The sequence below is a fragment of the Coregonus lavaretus genome, assembly GCF_964263955.1.
Source record: "Coregonus lavaretus genome assembly, chromosome: 1".
In the NCBI taxonomy this organism is placed as follows: Eukaryota; Metazoa; Chordata; class Actinopteri; order Salmoniformes; family Salmonidae; genus Coregonus; species Coregonus lavaretus.
Genome location: NC_139988.1, coordinates 55,617,687 through 55,642,727, shown reverse-complemented (window position 1 = coordinate 55,642,727; position 25,041 = coordinate 55,617,687). Strand labels below are relative to the sequence as shown.

Sequence of the window (25,041 nt, the reverse complement as noted above, 5' to 3'; positions counted from 1 at the left end):
ATCATGCTGTGGGTATGTTTTTCAGCGGCAGGGACTGGGAGACTAGTCAGAATCGAGGGAAAGATGAACGGAGCAATGTACAGCGAGATCCTTGATGAAAACCTGCTCCAGAGCGCTCAGGACCTCAGACTGGGGCGAAGGTTCACCTTCCAACAGGTCATTGTTCCTAAGCACACAGCCAAGACAGCGCAGGAGTGGCTTCGGAACACGTTTCTGAATGTCCTTGAGTGGCCCAGCAAGAGCCCGAACTTGAAACCAATCGAACATCTCTGGAGAGACCTGAAAATAACTGTGCAGCTACGCTCCCCATCCAACCTGACAGAGCTTGAGAGGATCTGCAGAGAAGAACGGGAGAAAGTCCCCAAATACAGGTTCCTCCGATGCTGCCTCCTCTACTTGTTTGGGCAGGCTTCGGCGTTTGTCGTCACCGGCCTTCTAGCCACTGCAACATCACGTCATTCCATTTGTTTTGTCTTGTCTATTACACACACCTGGTTCATATCCCCTCATTAGTACGTGTATAAGTGTTCCCTCTGCCCCCTTGTCCTTGTGGGTGATTGTTTAATGTGAGGAGAGAGTAGCTCGGTTGAGCTATGTGTATTTTGTATTGCCGGGGTATATTTTCCCAGTGTGCCTGTTTTGTTCCAGTGCGCCTGTTTTGCGCACTGGACTGTTTGACACTATCCTGCGTAACTCTGTATTCTGTAATAAACTCTGTATTCTGTGATTTACCCTCCTGTGCCTGACTCATTCAAATCACCCATCACAACAGGTGTGCCAAGCTTGTAGCGTCATACCCAAGAAGAATCGAGGCTGTAATTGCTGCCAAAGGTGTTTCAACAAAGTACTGAGTAAAGGGTCTGAATACTTATGTAAATGTAATATTTCAACAATCAAAAAAAGACACTTGTAAACTTGTGTAAAAACGTATTTTTGCTTTGTCATCATGGGGTATTGTGTGTAGATTGATGAGGAAAAAAAGTATTTAATCAATTTTAGAATAAGGCTGTAACGTAACAAAATGTGGAAAAAGTCAAGGGGTCTGAATATTTTCCGAATGCACTGTATAGTGTATCAAAAGGCCTTTCTTTGAGGGCCTAGTTATAGCCTAACACAGTGGTGCCACATTATGCTGGCTTGCATGGTGATGTGTAATTCCTTTGGAATCCAGCCAGAGTTAGGATATCCAACAAGGGGAATTTGTTATCACCTGCAACCTGCATTCAGAATGACTGCAGGTTGAATACTGAGACTTCCTCAGTCATCTAAACTGGAACAACCATCCTAGTAATGGATTAGTTCAGAAAAATGAATGATATTTATCTTTGTGTAGCATTAAAATTAATCAACAAATCAATTCACATGCAAAAATATTAAAACAAACAATTCGGAAAATCACCCTGCAATAGAACATGCTAGGAAATATGGCTCTATGTAGAACCGTTGTTGCCTTCCAAACAACCCTTCTTGCCTTCCAAAAAACCCTTCTTGCCTTCCAAAGAATCATCAAAGAACCCTTTCTTTCAAAAACGGTTGTTATGATGTTAAAGGTTCTAGGTAGAACCCTTTGCTTTACAAAGAACCCTTGTCTTCCAAAAAGGGTTCTTCAGATCAAAACAGTTCTTGATAGAACTATCTCTCCACAAATAACCCTTTTGGAACCCTTAATTCTAAGAGTGCAGGCATCTTCACCTAGTTCTGCTTTAAGATAATTGAACACCTTTCCTAATGCCTTTATTGATATGCAGTAAATAAGGATGGGAGACATTGATATCCCCTTGTCTCTGACTTCCTTCACTATCCAATCTAGGAAGTTCAGGTTATCTGCAGGCACTTGACCCAGTCCAAGTCTGATGTTTGTCCTGTTGGAGCTCACAGTCACTTTAGTTGCCTCCTCCATATGCAGCAGCTTGGTCGCCTCTGGACTAGGGCTGTTGCGGTGACCGTATTACCGCCACACCGGCAGTCACGAGTCATGAAGGCAGTCAAATTCCACTAGGCCTACTATATATATTTCTCAACTTTCTTAATATTAAGCAAATATTAAGCACATTGCTTATCTTTACAACAGGAGTATAGCCTACCTGGCTGGCATGAAAATGAACCACAGGAAAAGCGTCCTCCATTCGCTATTTAAGTGCAGATATTACATGTATTTTTTCCCCTGCCACTGTTTCGAGACAGGTGCATGATAATGGTCCATTCTAAATCAAAACCAATTTCACACATATTATTTAGTATACGTGAAGACAAGATTAAATCAAGAATAGTCTGATGGGTGACAATATTAGCTTAACACTTGTGAATGATGCCCAGTTTAAGGCAAGAAACAATGCATGAAAAAAAAAAAAATCTCATAGTCGCACGTAGCCTGCTTGACAATCACCGGCTGAAGAAATTTCGTGACCGCCACAGTCCTACTCTGGACTCAATGTCTGCAATGTGTCAGCGCCAACACAGATGTAACTGAAAGACAAATCCAGTACCAGTCAAAAGTTTGGACACACCTATTCATTCAAGGGTTTTTACCTCTTTTTAAAATTTTCTATATTGTAGAATAATAATGAAGACATCAAAACTATGACATAACACATATGGAATCATGCAGTCACGTACAGGTTAATTTGACCTATTCAGATGGGAAAACATGATTTTTATGAAGTGGAACATGTGGTCTTTATGTCAGAATACTAAAATAAGGTGAAATGAAACAAATTTTTACAGGATTACTCTACCCAAAAGGCACTATTTTTCTTGGAACGACCCAGCTGTACTTGCACAAGGGAGAAGTGTTCAGGTATTGTATTATGTTTCCACTGGATATATGGGATCCGAGCATGACATTTTGCTGTGCTCAGAATACAGTGAAGGAAAAAAGTATTTGATCCCCTGCTGATTTTGTACGTTTGCCCACTGACAAAGACATGATCAGTCTATAATTTTAATGGTAGTTTTATTTGAACAGTGAGAGACAGAATAACAACAACAAAATCCAGAAAAACGCATGTAAAAAATGTTATACATTGATTTTCATTTTAATGAGGGAAATAAGTATTTGACCCCTCTGTAAAACATGACTTAGTACTTGTTGGCAAAACCCTTGTTGGCAATCACAGAGGTCAGACGTTTCTTGTAGTTGGCCACCAGGTTTGCACACATCTCAGGAGGGATTTTGTCCCACTCCTCTTTGCAGATCTTCTCCAAGTCATTAAGGTTTCGAGGCTGACGTTTGGCAACTCGAACCTTCAGCTCCCTCCACAGATTTTCTATGGGATTAAGGTCTGGAGACTGGCTAGGCCACTCCAGGACCTTAACGTGCTTCTTCTTGAGCCACACCTTTGTTGCCTTGGCCGTGTGTTTTTGGGTCATTGTCATGCTGGGATACCCACCCATGACCCATTTTCAATGCCCTGGCTGAGGGAAGGAGGTTCTCACCCAAGATTTGACGGTACATGGCCCCATCCAGCGTCCCTTTGATGCGGTGAAGTTGTCCTGTCCCCTTAGCAGAAAAACACCCCCAAAGCATAATGTTTCCACCTCCATGTTTGACGGTCAGGATGGTGTTCTTGGGGTCATAGGCAGCATTCCTCCTCCTCCAAACACGGTGAGTTGAGTTGATGCCAAAGAGCTCGATTTTGGTCTCATCTGACCACAACACTTTCACCCAGTTCTCCTCTGAACCATTCAGATGTTCATTGGCAAACTTCAGACGGGCCTGTATATGTGCTTTCTTGAGCAGGGGGACCTTGCGGGCGCTGCAGGATTTCAGTCCTTCACGGCGTAGTGTGTTACCAATTGTTTTCTTGGTGACTATGGTTCCAGCTGCCTTGAGATCATTGACAAGTTTGGAACTCGGTAGTGAGTGTTGAAACCGAGGACAGACAATTATTTTTATCCGCTCCAGCACTCGGTGCTCCCGTTCTGTGAGCTTGTGTGGCCTACCACCTCACGGCTAAGCCATTGTTGCTCCTAGACGTTTCCACTTCACAATAACAGCACTTACGGTTGACCGGGACAGCTCTAGCAGGGTAGAAATGTGATGAACTGACTTGTTGAAAAGGTGGCATCCTATGACAGTGCCATATTGAAAGTCATTGAGCTGTTCAGTAAAGCCATTCTACTGCTAATCTTTGTCTATGGAGATTGCATGGCTGTGTGATCGATTTGATACACCTGTCAGCAATGGGTATGGCTGAAATAGCCGAATACACTGATTTGAAGGGGTGTCCACATACATACTTTTGTATACAGTGCCTTCGGAAAGTATTCAGACCCCTTGAGTTTTTCCACATTTTGTTACGTTACAGCCTTATTCAGCACAACAAAATTGATTAAATAAATAAAACATCCTGATCAATCTACACACAATACCCCACAATGACAAAGTGAAAACAGGTTTTTATAAATTTTTGCAAATGTATAAACATTTTAAAACAGGAATACCTTTTTACATAAGTATTCAGACCCTTTGCTATGAGACTTGAAATTGAGCTCAGATGCATCCTGTTTCCATTGATCATCCTTGAGATGGATCTACAACTTGATTGGAGTCCACCTGTGGTAAATTCAGTTGATTTGACATGATTTGGAAAGGCACACACCTGTCTATATAAGGTCCAACAGTTGACAGTGCATGTCAGAGCAAAAACCAAGCCATGTGGTTGAAGGTTGTCTGTAGAGCTCCGAGACAGGATTGTGTCAAAGCACAGACCATTGTCAGGGTACCAAAACATTTCTGCAGCTTTGAAGGTCCCCAAGAACAAAGTGGCCTCCATCATTCTTAAATGGAAGAAGTTTGGAACCACCAAGACTCTTCCTAGAGCTGGCCACCCGGCCAAACTGAGCAATCGAGGGAGAAGGGCATTGGTCAGGGAGTTTACCAAGAACCCGATGGTCACTCTGACAAAGCTCCAGCGTTCCTCTGTGGAGATGGGAGAACCTTCTAGAAGGACGACCATCACTGCAGCACTCCACCAATCAGGCCTTTATGGTAGAGTGGCCAGACGGAAGCCGCACCTCATTAAAAAGCACATGACAGCCCGCTTGGGACTCAGACCATGAGAAACAACATTCTCTGGTCTGATGAATCCAAGATTGAACTCTTTGGCCTGAATGCCAAGCATCACTTCTGGAGGAAACCTGGCACTATACCTACGGTGAAGCAGGGTAGTGGCAGCATCATGCTGTGGGTATGTTTTTCAGCGGCAGGGACTGGGAGACTAGTCAGAATCGAGGGAAAGATGAACGGAGCAATGTACAGCGAGATCCTTGATGAAAACCTGCTCCAGAGCGCTCAGGACCTCAGACTGGGGCGAAGGTTCACCTTCCAACAGGTCATTGTTCCTAAGCACACAGCCAAGACAGCGCAGGAGTGGCTTCGGAACACGTTTCTGAATGTCCTTGAGTGGCCCAGCAAGAGCCCGAACTTGAAACCAATCGAACATCTCTGGAGAGACCTGAAAATAACTGTGCAGCTACGCTCCCCATCCAACCTGACAGAGCTTGAGAGGATCTGCAGAGAAGAACGGGAGAAAGTCCCCAAATACAGGTTCCTCCGATGCTGCCTCCTCTACTTGTTTGGGCAGGCTTCGGCGTTTGTCGTCACCGGCCTTCTAGCCACTGCAACATCACGTCATTCCATTTGTTTTGTCTTGTCTATTACACACACCTGGTTCATATCCCCTCATTAGTACGTGTATAAGTGTTCCCTCTGCCCCCTTGTCCTTGTGGGTGATTGTTTAATGTGAGGAGAGAGTAGCTCGGTTGAGCTATGTGTATTTTGTATTGCCGGGGTATATTTTCCCAGTGTGCCTGTTTTGTTCCAGTGCGCCTGTTTTGCGCACTGGACTGTTTGACACTATCCTGCGTAACTCTGTATTCTGTAATAAACTCTGTATTCTGTGATTTACCCTCCTGTGCCTGACTCATTCAAATCACCCATCACAACAGGTGTGCCAAGCTTGTAGCGTCATACCCAAGAAGAATCGAGGCTGTAATTGCTGCCAAAGGTGTTTCAACAAAGTACTGAGTAAAGGGTCTGAATACTTATGTAAATGTAATATTTCAACAATCAAAAAAAGACACTTGTAAACTTGTGTAAAAACGTATTTTTGCTTTGTCATCATGGGGTATTGTGTGTAGATTGATGAGGAAAAAAAGTATTTAATCAATTTTAGAATAAGGCTGTAACGTAACAAAATGTGGAAAAAGTCAAGGGGTCTGAATATTTTCCGAATGCACTGTATAGTGTATCAAAAGGCCTTTCTTTGAGGGCCTAGTTATAGCCTAACACAGTGGTGCCACATTATGCTGGCTTGCATGGTGATGTGTAATTCCTTTGGAATCCAGCCAGAGTTAGGATATCCAACAAGGGGAATTTGTTATCACCTGCAACCTGCATTCAGAATGACTGCAGGTTGAATACTGAGACTTCCTCAGTCATCTAAACTGGAACAACCATCCTAGTAATGGATTAGTTCAGAAAAATGAATGATATTTATCTTTGTGTAGCATTAAAATTAATCAACAAATCAATTCACATGCAAAAATATTAAAACAAACAATTCGGAAAATCACCCTGCAATAGAACATGCTAGGAAATATGGCTCTATGTAGAACCGTTGTTGCCTTCCAAACAACCCTTCTTGCCTTCCAAAAAACCCTTCTTGCCTTCCAAAGAATCATCAAAGAACCCTTTCTTTCAAAAACGGTTGTTATGATGTTAAAGGTTCTAGGTAGAACCCTTTGCTTTACAAAGAACCCTTGTCTTCCAAAAAGGGTTCTTCAGATCAAAACAGTTCTTGATAGAACTATCTCTCCACAAATAACCCTTTTGGAACCCTTAATTCTAAGAGTGCAGGCATCTTCACCTAGTTCTGCTTTAAGATAATTGAACACCTTTCCTAATGCCTTTATTGATATGCAGTAAATAAGGATGGGAGACATTGATATCCCCTTGTCTCTGACTTCCTTCACTATCCAATCTAGGAAGTTCAGGTTATCTGCAGGCACTTGACCCAGTCCAAGTCTGATGTTTGTCCTGTTGGAGCTCACAGTCACTTTAGTTGCCTCCTCCATATGCAGCAGCTTGGTCGCCTCTGGACTAGGGCTGTTGCGGTGACCGTATTACCGCCACACCGGCAGTCACGAGTCATGAAGGCAGTCAAATTCCACTAGGCCTACTATATATATTTCTCAACTTTCTTAATATTAAGCAAATATTAAGCACATTGCTTATCTTTACAACAGGAGTATAGCCTACCTGGCTGGCATGAAAATGAACCACAGGAAAAGCGTCCTCCATTCGCTATTTAAGTGCAGATATTACATGTATTTTTTCCCCTGCCACTGTTTCGAGACAGGTGCATGATAATGGTCCATTCTAAATCAAAACCAATTTCACACATATTATTTAGTATACGTGAAGACAAGATTAAATCAAGAATAGTCTGATGGGTGACAATATTAGCTTAACACTTGTGAATGATGCCCAGTTTAAGGCAAGAAACAATGCATGAAAAAAAAAAAAATCTCATAGTCGCACGTAGCCTGCTTGACAATCACCGGCTGAAGAAATTTCGTGACCGCCACAGTCCTACTCTGGACTCAATGTCTGCAATGTGTCAGCGCCAACACAGATGTAACTGAAAGACAAATCCAGTACCAGTCAAAAGTTTGGACACACCTATTCATTCAAGGGTTTTTACCTCTTTTTAAAATTTTCTATATTGTAGAATAATAATGAAGACATCAAAACTATGACATAACACATATGGAATCATGCAGTCACGTACAGGTTAATTTGACCTATTCAGATGGGAAAACATGATTTTTATGAAGTGGAACATGTGGTCTTTATGTCAGAATACTAAAATAAGGTGAAATGAAACAAATTTTTACAGGATTACTCTACCCAAAAGGCACTATTTTTCTTGGAACGACCCAGCTGTACTTGCACAAGGGAGAAGTGTTCAGGTATTGTATTATGTTTCCACTGGATATATGGGATCCGAGCATGACATTTTGCTGTGCTCAGAATACAGTGAAGGAAAAAAGTATTTGATCCCCTGCTGATTTTGTACGTTTGCCCACTGACAAAGACATGATCAGTCTATAATTTTAATGGTAGTTTTATTTGAACAGTGAGAGACAGAATAACAACAACAAAATCCAGAAAAACGCATGTAAAAAATGTTATACATTGATTTTCATTTTAATGAGGGAAATAAGTATTTGACCCCTCTGTAAAACATGACTTAGTACTTGTTGGCAAAACCCTTGTTGGCAATCACAGAGGTCAGACGTTTCTTGTAGTTGGCCACCAGGTTTGCACACATCTCAGGAGGGATTTTGTCCCACTCCTCTTTGCAGATCTTCTCCAAGTCATTAAGGTTTCGAGGCTGACGTTTGGCAACTCGAACCTTCAGCTCCCTCCACAGATTTTCTATGGGATTAAGGTCTGGAGACTGGCTAGGCCACTCCAGGACCTTAACGTGCTTCTTCTTGAGCCACACCTTTGTTGCCTTGGCCGTGTGTTTTTGGGTCATTGTCATGCTGGGATACCCACCCATGACCCATTTTCAATGCCCTGGCTGAGGGAAGGAGGTTCTCACCCAAGATTTGACGGTACATGGCCCCATCCAGCGTCCCTTTGATGCGGTGAAGTTGTCCTGTCCCCTTAGCAGAAAAACACCCCCAAAGCATAATGTTTCCACCTCCATGTTTGACGGTCAGGATGGTGTTCTTGGGGTCATAGGCAGCATTCCTCCTCCTCCAAACACGGTGAGTTGAGTTGATGCCAAAGAGCTCGATTTTGGTCTCATCTGACCACAACACTTTCACCCAGTTCTCCTCTGAACCATTCAGATGTTCATTGGCAAACTTCAGACGGGCCTGTATATGTGCTTTCTTGAGCAGGGGGACCTTGCGGGCGCTGCAGGATTTCAGTCCTTCACGGCGTAGTGTGTTACCAATTGTTTTCTTGGTGACTATGGTTCCAGCTGCCTTGAGATCATTGACAAGTTTGGAACTCGGTAGTGAGTGTTGAAACCGAGGACAGACAATTATTTTTATCCGCTCCAGCACTCGGTGCTCCCGTTCTGTGAGCTTGTGTGGCCTACCACCTCACGGCTAAGCCATTGTTGCTCCTAGACGTTTCCACTTCACAATAACAGCACTTACGGTTGACCGGGACAGCTCTAGCAGGGTAGAAATGTGATGAACTGACTTGTTGAAAAGGTGGCATCCTATGACAGTGCCATATTGAAAGTCATTGAGCTGTTCAGTAAAGCCATTCTACTGCTAATCTTTGTCTATGGAGATTGCATGGCTGTGTGATCGATTTGATACACCTGTCAGCAATGGGTATGGCTGAAATAGCCGAATACACTGATTTGAAGGGGTGTCCACATACATACTTTTGTATACAGTGCCTTCGGAAAGTATTCAGACCCCTTGAGTTTTTCCACATTTTGTTACGTTACAGCCTTATTCAGCACAACAAAATTGATTAAATAAATAAAACATCCTGATCAATCTACACACAATACCCCACAATGACAAAGTGAAAACAGGTTTTTATAAATTTTTGCAAATGTATAAACATTTTAAAACAGGAATACCTTTTTACATAAGTATTCAGACCCTTTGCTATGAGACTTGAAATTGAGCTCAGATGCATCCTGTTTCCATTGATCATCCTTGAGATGGATCTACAACTTGATTGGAGTCCACCTGTGGTAAATTCAGTTGATTTGACATGATTTGGAAAGGCACACACCTGTCTATATAAGGTCCAACAGTTGACAGTGCATGTCAGAGCAAAAACCAAGCCATGTGGTTGAAGGTTGTCTGTAGAGCTCCGAGACAGGATTGTGTCAAAGCACAGACCATTGTCAGGGTACCAAAACATTTCTGCAGCTTTGAAGGTCCCCAAGAACAAAGTGGCCTCCATCATTCTTAAATGGAAGAAGTTTGGAACCACCAAGACTCTTCCTAGAGCTGGCCACCCGGCCAAACTGAGCAATCGAGGGAGAAGGGCATTGGTCAGGGAGTTTACCAAGAACCCGATGGTCACTCTGACAAAGCTCCAGCGTTCCTCTGTGGAGATGGGAGAACCTTCTAGAAGGACGACCATCACTGCAGCACTCCACCAATCAGGCCTTTATGGTAGAGTGGCCAGACGGAAGCCGCACCTCATTAAAAAGCACATGACAGCCCGCTTGGGACTCAGACCATGAGAAACAACATTCTCTGGTCTGATGAATCCAAGATTGAACTCTTTGGCCTGAATGCCAAGCATCACTTCTGGAGGAAACCTGGCACTATACCTACGGTGAAGCAGGGTAGTGGCAGCATCATGCTGTGGGTATGTTTTTCAGCGGCAGGGACTGGGAGACTAGTCAGAATCGAGGGAAAGATGAACGGAGCAATGTACAGCGAGATCCTTGATGAAAACCTGCTCCAGAGCGCTCAGGACCTCAGACTGGGGCGAAGGTTCACCTTCCAACAGGTCATTGTTCCTAAGCACACAGCCAAGACAGCGCAGGAGTGGCTTCGGAACACGTTTCTGAATGTCCTTGAGTGGCCCAGCAAGAGCCCGAACTTGAAACCAATCGAACATCTCTGGAGAGACCTGAAAATAACTGTGCAGCTACGCTCCCCATCCAACCTGACAGAGCTTGAGAGGATCTGCAGAGAAGAACGGGAGAAAGTCCCCAAATACAGGTTCCTCCGATGCTGCCTCCTCTACTTGTTTGGGCAGGCTTCGGCGTTTGTCGTCACCGGCCTTCTAGCCACTGCAACATCACGTCATTCCATTTGTTTTGTCTTGTCTATTACACACACCTGGTTCATATCCCCTCATTAGTACGTGTATAAGTGTTCCCTCTGCCCCCTTGTCCTTGTGGGTGATTGTTTAATGTGAGGAGAGAGTAGCTCGGTTGAGCTATGTGTATTTTGTATTGCCGGGGTATATTTTCCCAGTGTGCCTGTTTTGTTCCAGTGCGCCTGTTTTGCGCACTGGACTGTTTGACACTATCCTGCGTAACTCTGTATTCTGTAATAAACTCTGTATTCTGTGATTTACCCTCCTGTGCCTGACTCATTCAAATCACCCATCACAACAGGTGTGCCAAGCTTGTAGCGTCATACCCAAGAAGAATCGAGGCTGTAATTGCTGCCAAAGGTGTTTCAACAAAGTACTGAGTAAAGGGTCTGAATACTTATGTAAATGTAATATTTCAACAATCAAAAAAAGACACTTGTAAACTTGTGTAAAAACGTATTTTTGCTTTGTCATCATGGGGTATTGTGTGTAGATTGATGAGGAAAAAAAGTATTTAATCAATTTTAGAATAAGGCTGTAACGTAACAAAATGTGGAAAAAGTCAAGGGGTCTGAATATTTTCCGAATGCACTGTATAGTGTATCAAAAGGCCTTTCTTTGAGGGCCTAGTTATAGCCTAACACAGTGGTGCCACATTATGCTGGCTTGCATGGTGATGTGTAATTCCTTTGGAATCCAGCCAGAGTTAGGATATCCAACAAGGGGAATTTGTTATCACCTGCAACCTGCATTCAGAATGACTGCAGGTTGAATACTGAGACTTCCTCAGTCATCTAAACTGGAACAACCATCCTAGTAATGGATTAGTTCAGAAAAATGAATGATATTTATCTTTGTGTAGCATTAAAATTAATCAACAAATCAATTCACATGCAAAAATATTAAAACAAACAATTCGGAAAATCACCCTGCAATAGAACATGCTAGGAAATATGGCTCTATGTAGAACCGTTGTTGCCTTCCAAACAACCCTTCTTGCCTTCCAAAAAACCCTTCTTGCCTTCCAAAGAATCATCAAAGAACCCTTTCTTTCAAAAACGGTTGTTATGATGTTAAAGGTTCTAGGTAGAACCCTTTGCTTTACAAAGAACCCTTGTCTTCCAAAAAGGGTTCTTCAGATCAAAACAGTTCTTGATAGAACTATCTCTCCACAAATAACCCTTTTGGAACCCTTAATTCTAAGAGTGCAGGCATCTTCACCTAGTTCTGCTTTAAGATAATTGAACACCTTTCCTAATGCCTTTATTGATATGCAGTAAATAAGGATGGGAGACATTGATATCCCCTTGTCTCTGACTTCCTTCACTATCCAATCTAGGAAGTTCAGGTTATCTGCAGGCACTTGACCCAGTCCAAGTCTGATGTTTGTCCTGTTGGAGCTCACAGTCACTTTAGTTGCCTCCTCCATATGCAGCAGCTTGGTCGCCTCTGGACTAGGGCTGTTGCGGTGACCGTATTACCGCCACACCGGCAGTCACGAGTCATGAAGGCAGTCAAATTCCACTAGGCCTACTATATATATTTCTCAACTTTCTTAATATTAAGCAAATATTAAGCACATTGCTTATCTTTACAACAGGAGTATAGCCTACCTGGCTGGCATGAAAATGAACCACAGGAAAAGCGTCCTCCATTCGCTATTTAAGTGCAGATATTACATGTATTTTTTCCCCTGCCACTGTTTCGAGACAGGTGCATGATAATGGTCCATTCTAAATCAAAACCAATTTCACACATATTATTTAGTATACGTGAAGACAAGATTAAATCAAGAATAGTCTGATGGGTGACAATATTAGCTTAACACTTGTGAATGATGCCCAGTTTAAGGCAAGAAACAATGCGTGAAAAAAAAAAAAATCTCATAGTCGCACGTAGCCTGCTTGACAATCACCGGCTGAAGAAATTTCGTGACCGCCACAGTCCTACTCTGGACTCAATGTCTGCAATGTGTCAGCGCCAACACAGATGTAACTGAAAGACAAATCCAGTACCAGTCAAAAGTTTGGACACACCTATTCATTCAAGGGTTTTTACCTCTTTTTAAAATTTTCTATATTGTAGAATAATAATGAAGACATCAAAACTATGACATAACACATATGGAATCATGCAGTCACGTACAGGTTAATTTGACCTATTCAGATGGGAAAACATGATTTTTATGAAGTGGAACATGTGGTCTTTATGTCAGAATACTAAAATAAGGTGAAATGAAACAAATTTTTACAGGATTACTCTACCCAAAAGGCACTATTTTTCTTGGAACGACCCAGCTGTACTTGCACAAGGGAGAAGTGTTCAGGTATTGTATTATGTTTCCACTGGATATATGGGATCCGAGCATGACATTTTGCTGTTTCACACCGAGGGTCGGTGGTTATCGAGGGGGAGATTGTTGGAAATATATACAGTACCAGTCAAAAGTTTGGACACACCTACTCATTCCAGGGTTTTTCTTTATTTTTACTATTTTCTACATTGTTGAATAATAGTGAAGACATCAAAACTATGAAATAACACATAGGGAATCATGTAGAAACCAAAGAAGTGTTAAACAAATCAAAATATATTTGATATTTGATATTCTTCAAATAGCCACCCTTTGCCTTGATGACAGCTTTGCACACTCTTGGCATTCTCTCAACCAGCTTCATGAGGTAGTCCACTGGAATGCGTTTCAAGGTGTGCCTTCTTAAAAGTTAATTTGTGGAATTTCTTTCCTTCTTAATGCGTTTGAGCCAATCAGTTGTGTTGTGACAAGGTAGGGGAGGTATACAGAAGATAGCCCTATTTGGTGAAAGACAAAGTCAATATTATGGCAAGAACAGCTCAAATAAGCAAAGAGAAACGACAGTCCATCATTACTTTAAGACATGAAGGTCAGTCAATACAGAACATTTCAAGAACTTTGAACGTTTCTCCAAGTGCAGTCGCAAAAAACATAAAGCGCTATGATGAAACTGGTTCTCATGAGGACCGCCACAGGAATGGAAGACCCAGAGTTACCTCTGCTGCAGAGGATAAGTTCATTAGAGTTACCAGCCTAAGAAATTGCAGCCCAAATAAATGCTTCACAGAGTTCAAGTAACAGACACATCTCAACATCAACTGTTCAGAGGGGACTGTGTGAATCAGGCCTTCATGGTCGAATTGCTGCAAAGAAACCACTACTAAAGGACACCAATAAGAAGAAGAGACTTGCTTGGGCCAAGAAACACGAGCAATGGAAATTTGTCCATTGAGTTCGAATTGGAGATTTATGGTTCAAACCATTGTGTCTTTGTGAGACGTGGTGTGGGTGAACGGATGATCTCCGCATGTGTATATCCCACCATTAAGCATGGAGGAGGAGGTGTTATGGTGTGGGGGTGCTTTGCTGGTGACACTGTCTGTGATTTATTTAGAATTCAAGGCACTCTTAACCAGCATGGCTACCACAGCATTTTACAACGATACGCCATCCCATTTGGTTTGGGCTTAGTAGGACTATCATTTGTTTTTCAATAGGCTAATGACCCAACACACCTCCAGGCTGTGTAAGGGCTATTTTACCAAGAAGGAGAGTGATGGAATGCTGCATCAGATGACCTGGCCTCCACAATCCCCCGACCTCAACCCACTTGAGAAGGTTTGGGATGAGTCGGACCGCAGAGTGAAGGAAAAGCAGCCAACAAGTGCTCAGAATACAGTGAAGGAAAAAAGTATTTGATCCCCTGCTGATTTTGTACGTTTGCCCACTGACAAAGACATGATCAGTCTATAATTTTAATGGTAGTTTTATTTGAACAGTGAGAGACAGAATAACAACAACAAAATCCAGAAAAACGCATGTAAAAAATGTTATACATTGATTTTCATTTTAATGAGGGAAATAAGTATTTGACCCCTCTGTAAAACATGACTTAGTACTTGTTGGCAAAACCCTTGTTGGCAATCACAGAGGTCAGACGTTTCTTGTAGTTGGCCACCAGGTTTGCACACATCTCAGGAGGGATTTTGTCCCACTCCTCTTTGCAGATCTTCTCCAAGTCATTAAGGTTTCGAGGCTGACGTTTGGCAACTCGAACCTTCAGCTCCCTCCACAGATTTTCTATGGGATTAAGGTCTGGAGACTGGCTAGGCCACTCCAGGACCTTAACGTGCTTCTTCTTGAGCCACACCTTTGTTGCCTTGGCCGTGTGTTTTTGGGTCATTGTCATGCTGGGATACCCACCCATGACCCATTTTCAATGCCCTGGCTGAGGGAAGGAGGTTCTCACCCAAGATTTGACGGTACATGGCCCCATCCAGCGTCCCTTTGATGCGGTGAAGTTGTCCTGTCCCCTTAGCAGAAAAACACCCCCAAAGCATAATGTTTCCACCTCCATGTTTGACGGTCAGGATGGTGTTCTTGGGGTCATAGGCAGCATTCCTCCTCCTCCAAACACGGTGAGTTGAGTTGATGCCAAAGAGCTCGATTTTGGTCTCATCTGACCACAACACTTTCACCCAGTTCTCCTCTGAACCATTCAGATGTTCATTGGCAAACTTCAGACGGGCCTGTATATGTGCTTTCTTGAGCAGGGGGACCTTGCGGGCGCTGCAGGATTTCAGTCCTTCACGGCGTAGTGTGTTACCAATTGTTTTCTTGGTGACTATGGTTCCAGCTGCCTTGAGATCATTGACAAGATCCTCCCGTGTAGTTCTGGGCTGATTCCTCACCGTTCTCATGATCATTGCAACTCCACGAGGTGAGATCTTGCATGGAGCCCCAGGCCGAGGGAGATTGACAGTTCTTTTGTGTTTTTTCCATTTGCGAATAATCGCACCAACTGTTGTCACCTTCTCACCAAGCTGCTTGGCGATGGTCTTGTAGCCCATTCAAGCCTTGTGTAGGTCTACAATCTGACATCCTTGGAGAGCTCTTTGGTCTTGGCCATGGTGGAGAGTTTGGAATCTGATTGATTGATTGCTTCTGTGGACAGGTCTCTTTTATACAGGTAACAAGCTGAGATTAGGAGCACTCCCTTTAAGAGTGTGCTCCTAATCTCAGCTCGTTACCTGTATAAAAGACACCTGGGAGCCAGAAATCTTTCTGACTGAGAGGGGGTCAAATACTTATTTCCCTCATTAAAATGCAAATCAATTTCTAACATTTTTGACATACGTTTTTCTGGATTTTTTTGTTGTTATTCTGTCTCTCACTGTTCAAATAAACGTACCATTAAAATTATAGACTGATCATGTCTTTGTCAGTGGGCAAACGTACAAAATCAGCAGGGGATCAAATACTTTTTTCCCTCACTGTATGTGGGAACTCTTTCAAGACTGTTGGAAAAGCATTTCAGGTGCATCTTCGCTACACATTTTCTTCACACATAAGAAATACTCTCACAAACCTGGTCCAAAGCAGTACCCATTGAAGGAAAATCAATGCAATTTTAAAACAAATGCAATTTCAGTTATTTAGTCAATGTTATACAATTGTTTGGCGTGCTGAGGGAAACCCTCACATGCCAGCCTTGGCACCGGTGCCATACTTTGCTGATGACTGTACTAGACAACCGATGCCTGTGCTAGACAAACGGAGCTAAGATATCTTTCCCCATAATCAGTGGAATGCTGCCCCATTCTGTACAGTGGTTCTAGTTGAATTATGTCTAAGGCTCCCTCTGCTACAGTAGCTAGCAAGCTAGCTCCTCCAGGCAGACCCACAGTGCAGACAGAGTATCCCAGCACAGCAGGAGCCTGCCCTTTAACCCATCTCAATTAAGGCCTCAATCCTCTCATTATCTCATGCTGTGAAGGGAGCCCAGCTGTGCAAGCGTGGGAGTGTGTTGTGTGAGTGTGCATGCATGCGTGTGAACTTCCTGTGTGTGTATGTGCGTGCTTGTTGGGGTGTTTGAGGTCATCCTTTCGCCGCATGTTGTGAATGGGTCAGTGGAGTCTCCTGCCAGGCTGGGCTCAGGTCTTGCCTGCTTACCCAAGGCACCATGTCTGGACAGATAACCCATGGCCCGGCCACACTGTTGGTGACTGCACTGATCTAGCTCACTACTCAACCAGACCAGGAGAGAAAAACCCCGCAAACTTTGCCATGCTATTATGATCTACTGAAGAGAAACACAGTTTTAAAGGTTGGGCAAGTCTCTATAGTAAAGCTGTCAATATTTCACCCTCTGGCGAAATGTGGCCTCCTGATCTCATGTTTTAATTTATTTTTAACATTATATTCTGTACTTCGAGTAATTCATTGCCTACATCCCACTGGGCACACACTGGTTGAATCAACGTTGTTTCCACGTCATTTCAATGAAATTACATTGAACCAACATGGAATAGAAGTTGAATTGACATCTGTACTGAGTGGGATATGTGTATTTTTGTTTTGGTGGTATATGTACATTGCCTTCAGAAAGTATTCACACCCCTTGACTTTTTCCACATTTTGTTGTGTTACAACCTGAATTTAAAATGATTACATTGAGATTTTGTGTCACAGGCCTACACACAATACCCCATAATGTGAAAGTGGAATTATGTTGTTAGACATTTTAACAAATTGATACTAAATGAAAAGCTGAAATGTCTTGAGTCAATAAGTATTCAACCCCTTTATTGTGGAAAGCCTAAATAAGTTCAGGAGTAAAAATGTGCTTAACAAGTCACATAATAAGTTGCATGGACTTACTCTGTGTGCAATTATAGAGTTTAACATGATTTTTCGATGACTACTGTGAGCGGACCAAGTATTCTGTCGGTTGCTCTTTATTTTTATTTTTTATTTCACCTTTATTTAACCAGGTAAGCCAGTTGAGAACAAGTTCTCATTTACAACTGCGACCTGGCCAAGATAAAGCAAAGCAGTGCGGTAAAAACAACAACAACACAGAGTTACATATGGAATAAACAAAACGTACAGTCAATAACACAATACAAAAGCTATATACAGTGTGTGCAAATGTAGTAAGTTATGGAGGTAAGGCAATAAATAGGCCATAGTGCAAAATAATTACAATTATAATTTATTATTAACACTGGAGTGATATATGTGCAGAAGATGATGTGCAAATAGAGAAACTGGGGTGCAAATTAGCAAAATAAATAACAATGTAAATAACAATATGGGGATGAGGTAGTTGGGTGGGCTAATTACAGATGGGCTGTGTACAGGTGCAGTGATCGGTAAGCTGCTCTGACAACTGATGCTTAAAGATAGTGAGGGAGATAAGTGTCTCCAGCTTCAGAGATTTTTGCAGTTCGTTCCAGTCATTTGCAGCAGAGAACTGGAAGGAATGGTGACCAAAGGAGGTGTTGGCTTTGGGGATGACCAGTGAGATATACCTGCTGGAACGCATACTACGGGTGGGTGTTGCTATGGTGACCAATGAGCTAAGATAAGGCGGGGATTTGCCTAGCAGTGATTTATAGTTGACCTGGAGCCAGTGGGTTTGGCGACGAATATGTAGTGAGGGCCAGCCAACGAGAGCGTACAGGTCACAATGGTGGGTAGTATATGGGGCTTTGGTGACAAAACGGATGGCACTGTGATAGACTACATCCAATTTGCTGCGTAGAGTGTTGGAAGCTATTTTGTAAATGACATCGCCGATGTCAAGGATCGGTAGGATAGTCAGTTTTACGAGGGCATGTTTAGCATCATGAGTGAAGGAGGCTTTGTTGCGAAATAGGAAGCCAATTCTAGATTTAACTTTGGATTGGAGATGCTTAATGTGAGTCTGGAAGGAGAGTTTACGGTCTAACCCGACACCTAGGTATTTGTAGTTGTCCACATATTCTAAGTCAGACCTGCCGAGAGTAGTGATTCTAGTCGGGCAGGCGGGTGTAAGCAGCGTTCAATTGAAGAGCATGCATTTGTTTTACTAGCGTTTAAGAGCAGGCCACGGAAGGAGTGTTCTATGGCATTGAAGCTCGTTTGGAGGTTTGTTAACACAGTGTCCAATGAAGGGCCAGATGTATAGAAAATGGTGTCGTCTGCGTAGAGGTGGATCTGAAAGTCACCAGCAGCAAGAGCAACATCATTGATATACACAGAGAATAGAGTCGACCCGAGAATTGAACCCTGTGGCACCCCCATAGAGACTGCCAGAGGTCCAGACAACAGGCCCTCCGATTTGACACATTGAACTCTATCTGAGAAGTAGTTGGTGAACCAGGCGAGGCAGTCATTTGAGAAACCAAGGCTATTTAGTCTTCTAATAAGAATGCAGTAATTGACAGAGTCAAAAGCCTTGGCCAGGTCAATGAAGATGGCTGCACAGTACTGTCTTTTATCAGTCGCGGTTATTATATTGTTTAGGACCTTGAGCATGGCTGAGGTACACCCATGACCAGCTCGGAAACCAGATATAATACTTTCGAAAGGCAGGGCAGGGTGGATGTAGGTCTGTAACAGTTTGGATCTAGAGTGTCACCCCCTTTGAAGAGGGGAATGACCGCGGCAGCTTTCCAATCTCTGGGGATCTCAGACGTTACGAAAGAGAGGTTGAACAGGCTGGTAATAGGGTTTGCGACAATTTCGGCGGCTAATTTTAGAAAGAAAGGGTCCAGATTGTCTAGCCCAGATGATTTGGGGGGGGGGGGGGGGGGGTTATGGGCAAGTTGCAGCGGAGGGTGCAGAGCTGAGCCAGGTGGAAAGCATGGCCAGCCGTAGCAAAATGCTTGTTGAAATTTTCAATTATTGTAGATTTATCGGTAGTGACAGTGTTTCCTAGCCTCAGTGCAGTGGGCAGCTGGGAGGAGGTGCTCTTATTCTCCATGGACTTTACAGTGTCCCAAAACTTTTTGGAGTTAGTGCTACAGGACATTTCTTTTTGAAAAAGTTAGCCTTTGCTTTCCTAACTGATCGTGTATATTGGTTCCTGACTTCCCTGAAAAGTTCCATATTGCGGGGGCTGTCCGCTCTAAAGCGCAAAGGTGGAATAAACGAGTCAGGAGCAGGTTTTTGACATAGAACAAAGTTCTCTATTGAGGTATCTTTTATTTTCAAACATGCCCACACAACCAAGGATGATCTCAAAAGGATAACACAAATCTTCTTCTTTACAGGAATAAGGACAACAAGGTGAGTAACTTTTAACTATAACATAAATTACGGGTGTGTCACCGTCTTAACTATACGTTCGTGGAGAGCTCATTTCTGGTGGTGGTGAGAATCAGTGTTTGCCATTCCCAACAGGTAGTCCGTTCCTTTCTTCTGTCGTTTGTCAGGTAAGTAATCCGTTTGGAGAATCAGCACATCCTTTTTCCACTGAGCTCCCCCCCATTACTGGTTCTCCATATCTTATGTAGGAGGAAGAGAATAGGTGATTAGTGCCGCCAGGTGTGCTTAACTGCCTCTGATCCCCTCTACTCACATGCTGGGCTGGGCTACTATCATGCCGGGCTGGTGGTCCTTCCACACTACCTTATCTCTGTACCCTACACATACAATTATCTGTAAGGTCCCTCAGTCAAGTAGTGAATTTCAAACACAGATTCAACCACAAGGACCAGGGAGGTTTTCCAATGCCTCACAAAGAAGGGCATCTATTGGCAGATGGGTAAAAAAACAAAAAACAGACATTGAATATCCCTTTTTGAGCATGGTGTAATTACTAATTACACTTTGGATGGTGTATCAATACACCCAGTCACTTCAAAGATACAGGCGTCCTTCCCAACTCAGATGCCGTAGAGGAAGGAAACCGCTTAGGGATTTCACTAGTAGGCCAATGGTGACTTTAAAACAGTTACAGAGTTGAATGGCTGTGATAGGAGAAACTGAGGATGGATCAACAACATTGTAGTTACTCCACAATACTAACCTAAATGACAGAGTGAAAAGAAGGAAGCTTGTTCAGAATAAAACTATTCCAAAACATGCATCCTGTTTGCAATAAGGCACTAAAGTTAAACTGCAAAATATGTGGCAAAGAAATGAACTTGATGTCCTGAATACAAAGTGTTATGTGTGGGGCAAATCCAATACCACATCACTGAGTACCACTCTTCATATTTTCAAGCTTGTCATCGGCAAGGACTAGGGAGTTTTTTTAGGATAAAAATTAACGGGTTAGAGCTAACCACAGGCAAAATCCTAGAGTTCAGTCTGCTTTCCAACAGACATTGGGAGATTGTCATTGTAAAATGTTGTGGCCAATTAACAATTTCTTTGTAGATTTGGATATGTGCTTGGGGTTATTGTCTTGATGGAAGATCCACTTGCGGCCAAAAACCTGGCTGCCTCTGCCACAGTCTCTGGACTTGAACCACATTGAAAACCTGTGGTTTGATTTGAAGAGGGCAGTCCATAAGCGCAGACAAAGGATATCAAGGCACTGGAAAGATTATGTAAGGAGGAATGGTTTAAGATCCCTTTCAATATGTTCTCCAATCTCATAAAACATAAGAGAAAATGTCACAGTGTCGTTATCCTCGCAAGGGTAGGGTGCTGGATACTGAAAACAGGGGAGTCAAGAATTTTGACCCCTATTCTTTTTTGATTGCTTGTTAAGCAAAATATCTTTCTCTGAGCAATTTTATTAGTATAAAACAATCTAATTTCCCAAAACATTTTTGCATGCAATATAGCTTAGTATTTGTATTATTATTTTATACAGTATTTGATGCTCATCTTTATCAAGGGTGCCAATAATTATGGACCTGACTGTACATCCCTACATTTACCATGAGTCTGTACTGTACTGTACTGTTTTGTACTGTATATCAATGCAGAGCAATAGGTATTGAGTAAGGAAGCTACTCTTCCCTGGAACATGGTGTCCTCTGGGACTGCTCATGCATAAAACCCTCACTCCCCCACCCCCGGCCAAATCCTTCTATTGAAAATAACAAAAGGGAAAACTCCTGACAGATGTTCTTTACTTTCGTTGAACCACCATGTTGCTTCAGAGAGGAAAGAGTTTCGCAGGCCCCTGGGGAACCTTTTGTCAACAAGTGGAAAATGACACGTTCCTCTCCGGTGCACACCGATCAAAATATCGCTGTGCAGTCATATAGAAGAGGCCTGTGCACCGGGGCCTACTGCTGTGGGAAGAGAGATGGGTGGGGGTAAAGAGGGAGAGGGGAAGGAGAGAGGGAGAGGGGGACTATGTGCTCCGATCCCTGTCTGGCTGCCACCATGGGTCAGTGCATCTGACGTGTGAGTGCACACCTGACATATCTCTCTCTCTTTCCCCACACTATCTCTCCCTTTGTTTTTCTCCCTGTCCTCTCCCTTCCCTCTTCTCTGACCTCATATCACGATTCTTGTGGGTTTCCTTTTTTCATCTTTATGGTTTCTCATCTCCATATTTCTCACATCCCTCTCCTCTCTTCCCTCTCCTTTCATTGTACCTCTCTCTCTCTCTTTCTCTTTCTCTTTCTCTGTCCCCTCTTCTCTGTAGGATGTGATGGAGGAGCTGGCTGAGAGTTCTGAGTTCAATGAAAGTAAGGGTCCATGCCTGGCATTCCGGCAAGCAGCCTCAGTCCTGAAGAGTCTGCCGTCAGCAGTGCGCTGTCTGGGGGCCATCCAGGGCCTCCCCTGGCTGGGGGAACACACTAAAGCTGTCATGGAGGTAACATCAGCTCCACTGCATACCAAATTAACTAAATAGTAACATCATGATTTTTTACCTGACTTTTAAATTTAATTTAGAGAAATATTGTTCGCTGTAAAATGTTCAGTCTTGATTGTATGAATCTGAAACTTTCTGATTGATTGAATTACTTATGCATCTAATTCATTATGTTAAATGTTTAAATGATCCTATCTTTATTTTGGAAAAATAACAGGCGTTTCGGTGTCAAGTGATACAGTAAATGGAGGACTCTAGATGGATGTAACTTGTTTTAGTATAGACATTACTTTTAAATGGTGGAAGCCCTCAATGGCAATCAACCGGGTGGGGATTCCTATGGGTTGGGAGTGATCAGCCAGCATGAGGGGAGGATGGATGGGGCCATGTATCGCGAGATCTTGGCCAACAACCTCCTTCCCTCAGTAAGAGCATTGAAGATGGGTCGTGACTGGATCATCCAGCATGACAACGACCCGAAACACACAGCCAGGGCAACTAAGGAGTGGCTCCGTAAAAAGCATCTCAAGGTCCTGGAGTGGCCTAGCCAGTCTCCAGACCTGAACCCAATAGAAAATACATACAATGTGATTTTTGTTTTAGATTCTGTCTCTCACAGTTGAAGTGTAACTATGATAAAAATTACAGACCTCTACATGCTTTGTAAGTAGGAAAACCTGCAAAATCGGCAGTGTATCAAATACTTGTTTTTATATATTTTTATTCACACAAAAAAGACAGGATATTCTAAAAATATATATTTTTTAAATGTCCCCCTTCCCCCATCAACCCCCTTTCCTGATATACTTCCACTTTATTCACAACACAGAGTGCCTTCAAACACATTTAAAATAAAAGGAAAGACATTAAGTTACATACAGTGGGAAGAACAAGTATTTGATACACTGCCGATTTTGCAGGTTTTCCTACTTACAAAGCATGTAGAGGTCTGTAATTATTATCATAGGTACACTTCAACTGTGAGAGACAGAATCAAAAAAAAAAAAAAAAAAAATCCAGAAAATCACATTGTATGATTTTTAAGTAATTAATTTGCATTTTATTGCATGACATAAGTATTTGATACATCAGAAAAGCAGAACTTAGTATTTGGTACAGAAACCTTTGTTTGCAATTACAGAGATCATACGTTTCCTGTAGGTCTTGACCAGGTTTGCACACACTGCAGCAGGGATTTTGGCCCACTCCTCCATACAGACCTTCTCCAGATCCTTCAGGTTTCGGGGCTGTCGCTGGAAAATACGGACTTTCAGCTCCCTCCAAAGATTTTCTATTGGATTCAGGTCTGGAGACTGGCTAGGCCACTCCAGGACCTTGAGATGTTTCTTACGGCGCCACTCCTTAGTTGCCCTGGCTGTGTGTTTCGGGTCATTGTCATGCTGGAAGACCCAGCCACGACCCATCTTCAATGCTCTTACTGAGGGAAGGAGGTTGTTGGCCAAGATCTCGCGACACATGGCCCCATCCATCCTCCCCTCAATACGGTGCAGTCGTCCTGTCCCCTTTGCAAAAAAGCATCCCCAAAGAATGATGTTTCCACCTCCATGCTTCAAGGTTGGGATGGTGTTCTTGGGGTTGTACTCATCCTTCTTCTTCCTTCAAACACAGTGAGTGGAGTTTAGACCAAAAAGCTCTATTTTTCTCTCATCAGACCACATGACCTTCTCCCATTCCTCCTCTGGATCATCCAGATGGTCATTGGCAAACTTCAGACGGGCCTGGACATGCGCTGGCTTGAGCAGGGGGACCTTGCGTGCGCTGCAGGATTTTAATCCATGACGGCGTAGTGTGTTACTAATGGTTTTCTTTGAGACTGTGGTCCCAGCTCTCTTCAGGTCATTGATCAGGTCCTGCCGTGTAGTTCTGGGCTGATCCCTCACCTTCCTCATGATCATTGATGCCCCACGAGGTGAGATCTTGCATGGAGCCCCAGACCGAGGGTGATTGACCGTCATCTTGAACTTCTTCCATTTTCTAATAATTGCGCCAACAGTTGTTGCCTTCTCACCAAGCTGCTTGCCTATTGTCCTGTAGCCCATCCCAGCCTTGTGCAGGTCTACAATTTTATCCCTGATGTCCTTACACAGCTCTCTGGTCTTGGCCATTGTGGAGAGGTTGGAGTCTCTTTGATTGAGTGTGTGGACAGGTGTCTTTAATACAGGTAACGAGTTCAAACAGGTGCAGTTAATACAGGTAATGAGTGGAGAACAGGAGGGCTTCTTAAACAAAAACTAACAGGTCTGTGAGAGCCCGGAATTCTTACTGGTTGGTAGGTGATCAAATACTTATGTCATGCAATAAAATGCAAATTAATTACTTAAAAATCATACAATGTGATTTTCTGGATTTTTGTTTTAGATTCCGTCTCTCACAGTTGAAGTGTACCTATGATAAAAATTACAGACCTCTACATGCATTGTAAGTAGGAAAACCTGCAAAATCAGCAGTGTATCAAATACTTGTTCTCCCCACTGTATACAAATTAACAGAAAAGTACACACCATAAATCAATATAATAAAAAGCAAACATACAAGCCTAACATTTTCACATGATTAGGTGATCCTATAAACATATAGCATTTCCCTCAAGAGGTGGGGGTGAGGTCAAGAGAA

The 25,041-nt window shown here is 42.9% G+C and overlaps 1 protein-coding gene across 1 annotated transcript in view; it reads left to right on the top strand.

The window, feature by feature from the left end:
- dntt (deoxynucleotidyltransferase, terminal) overlaps positions 1 to 25,041 on the top strand; it is a gene marked incomplete at both ends in the record, with an annotated part of 234,685 nt that overhangs the window by 61,805 nt on the left and 147,839 nt on the right. The window contains one exon of the mRNA XM_084153007.1: positions 22,237 to 22,407. Within this exon, the coding sequence (XP_084009133.1) occupies positions 22,237 to 22,407 (171 nt within the window). The remainder of the gene's footprint in view (positions 1 to 22,236; positions 22,408 to 25,041) is intronic.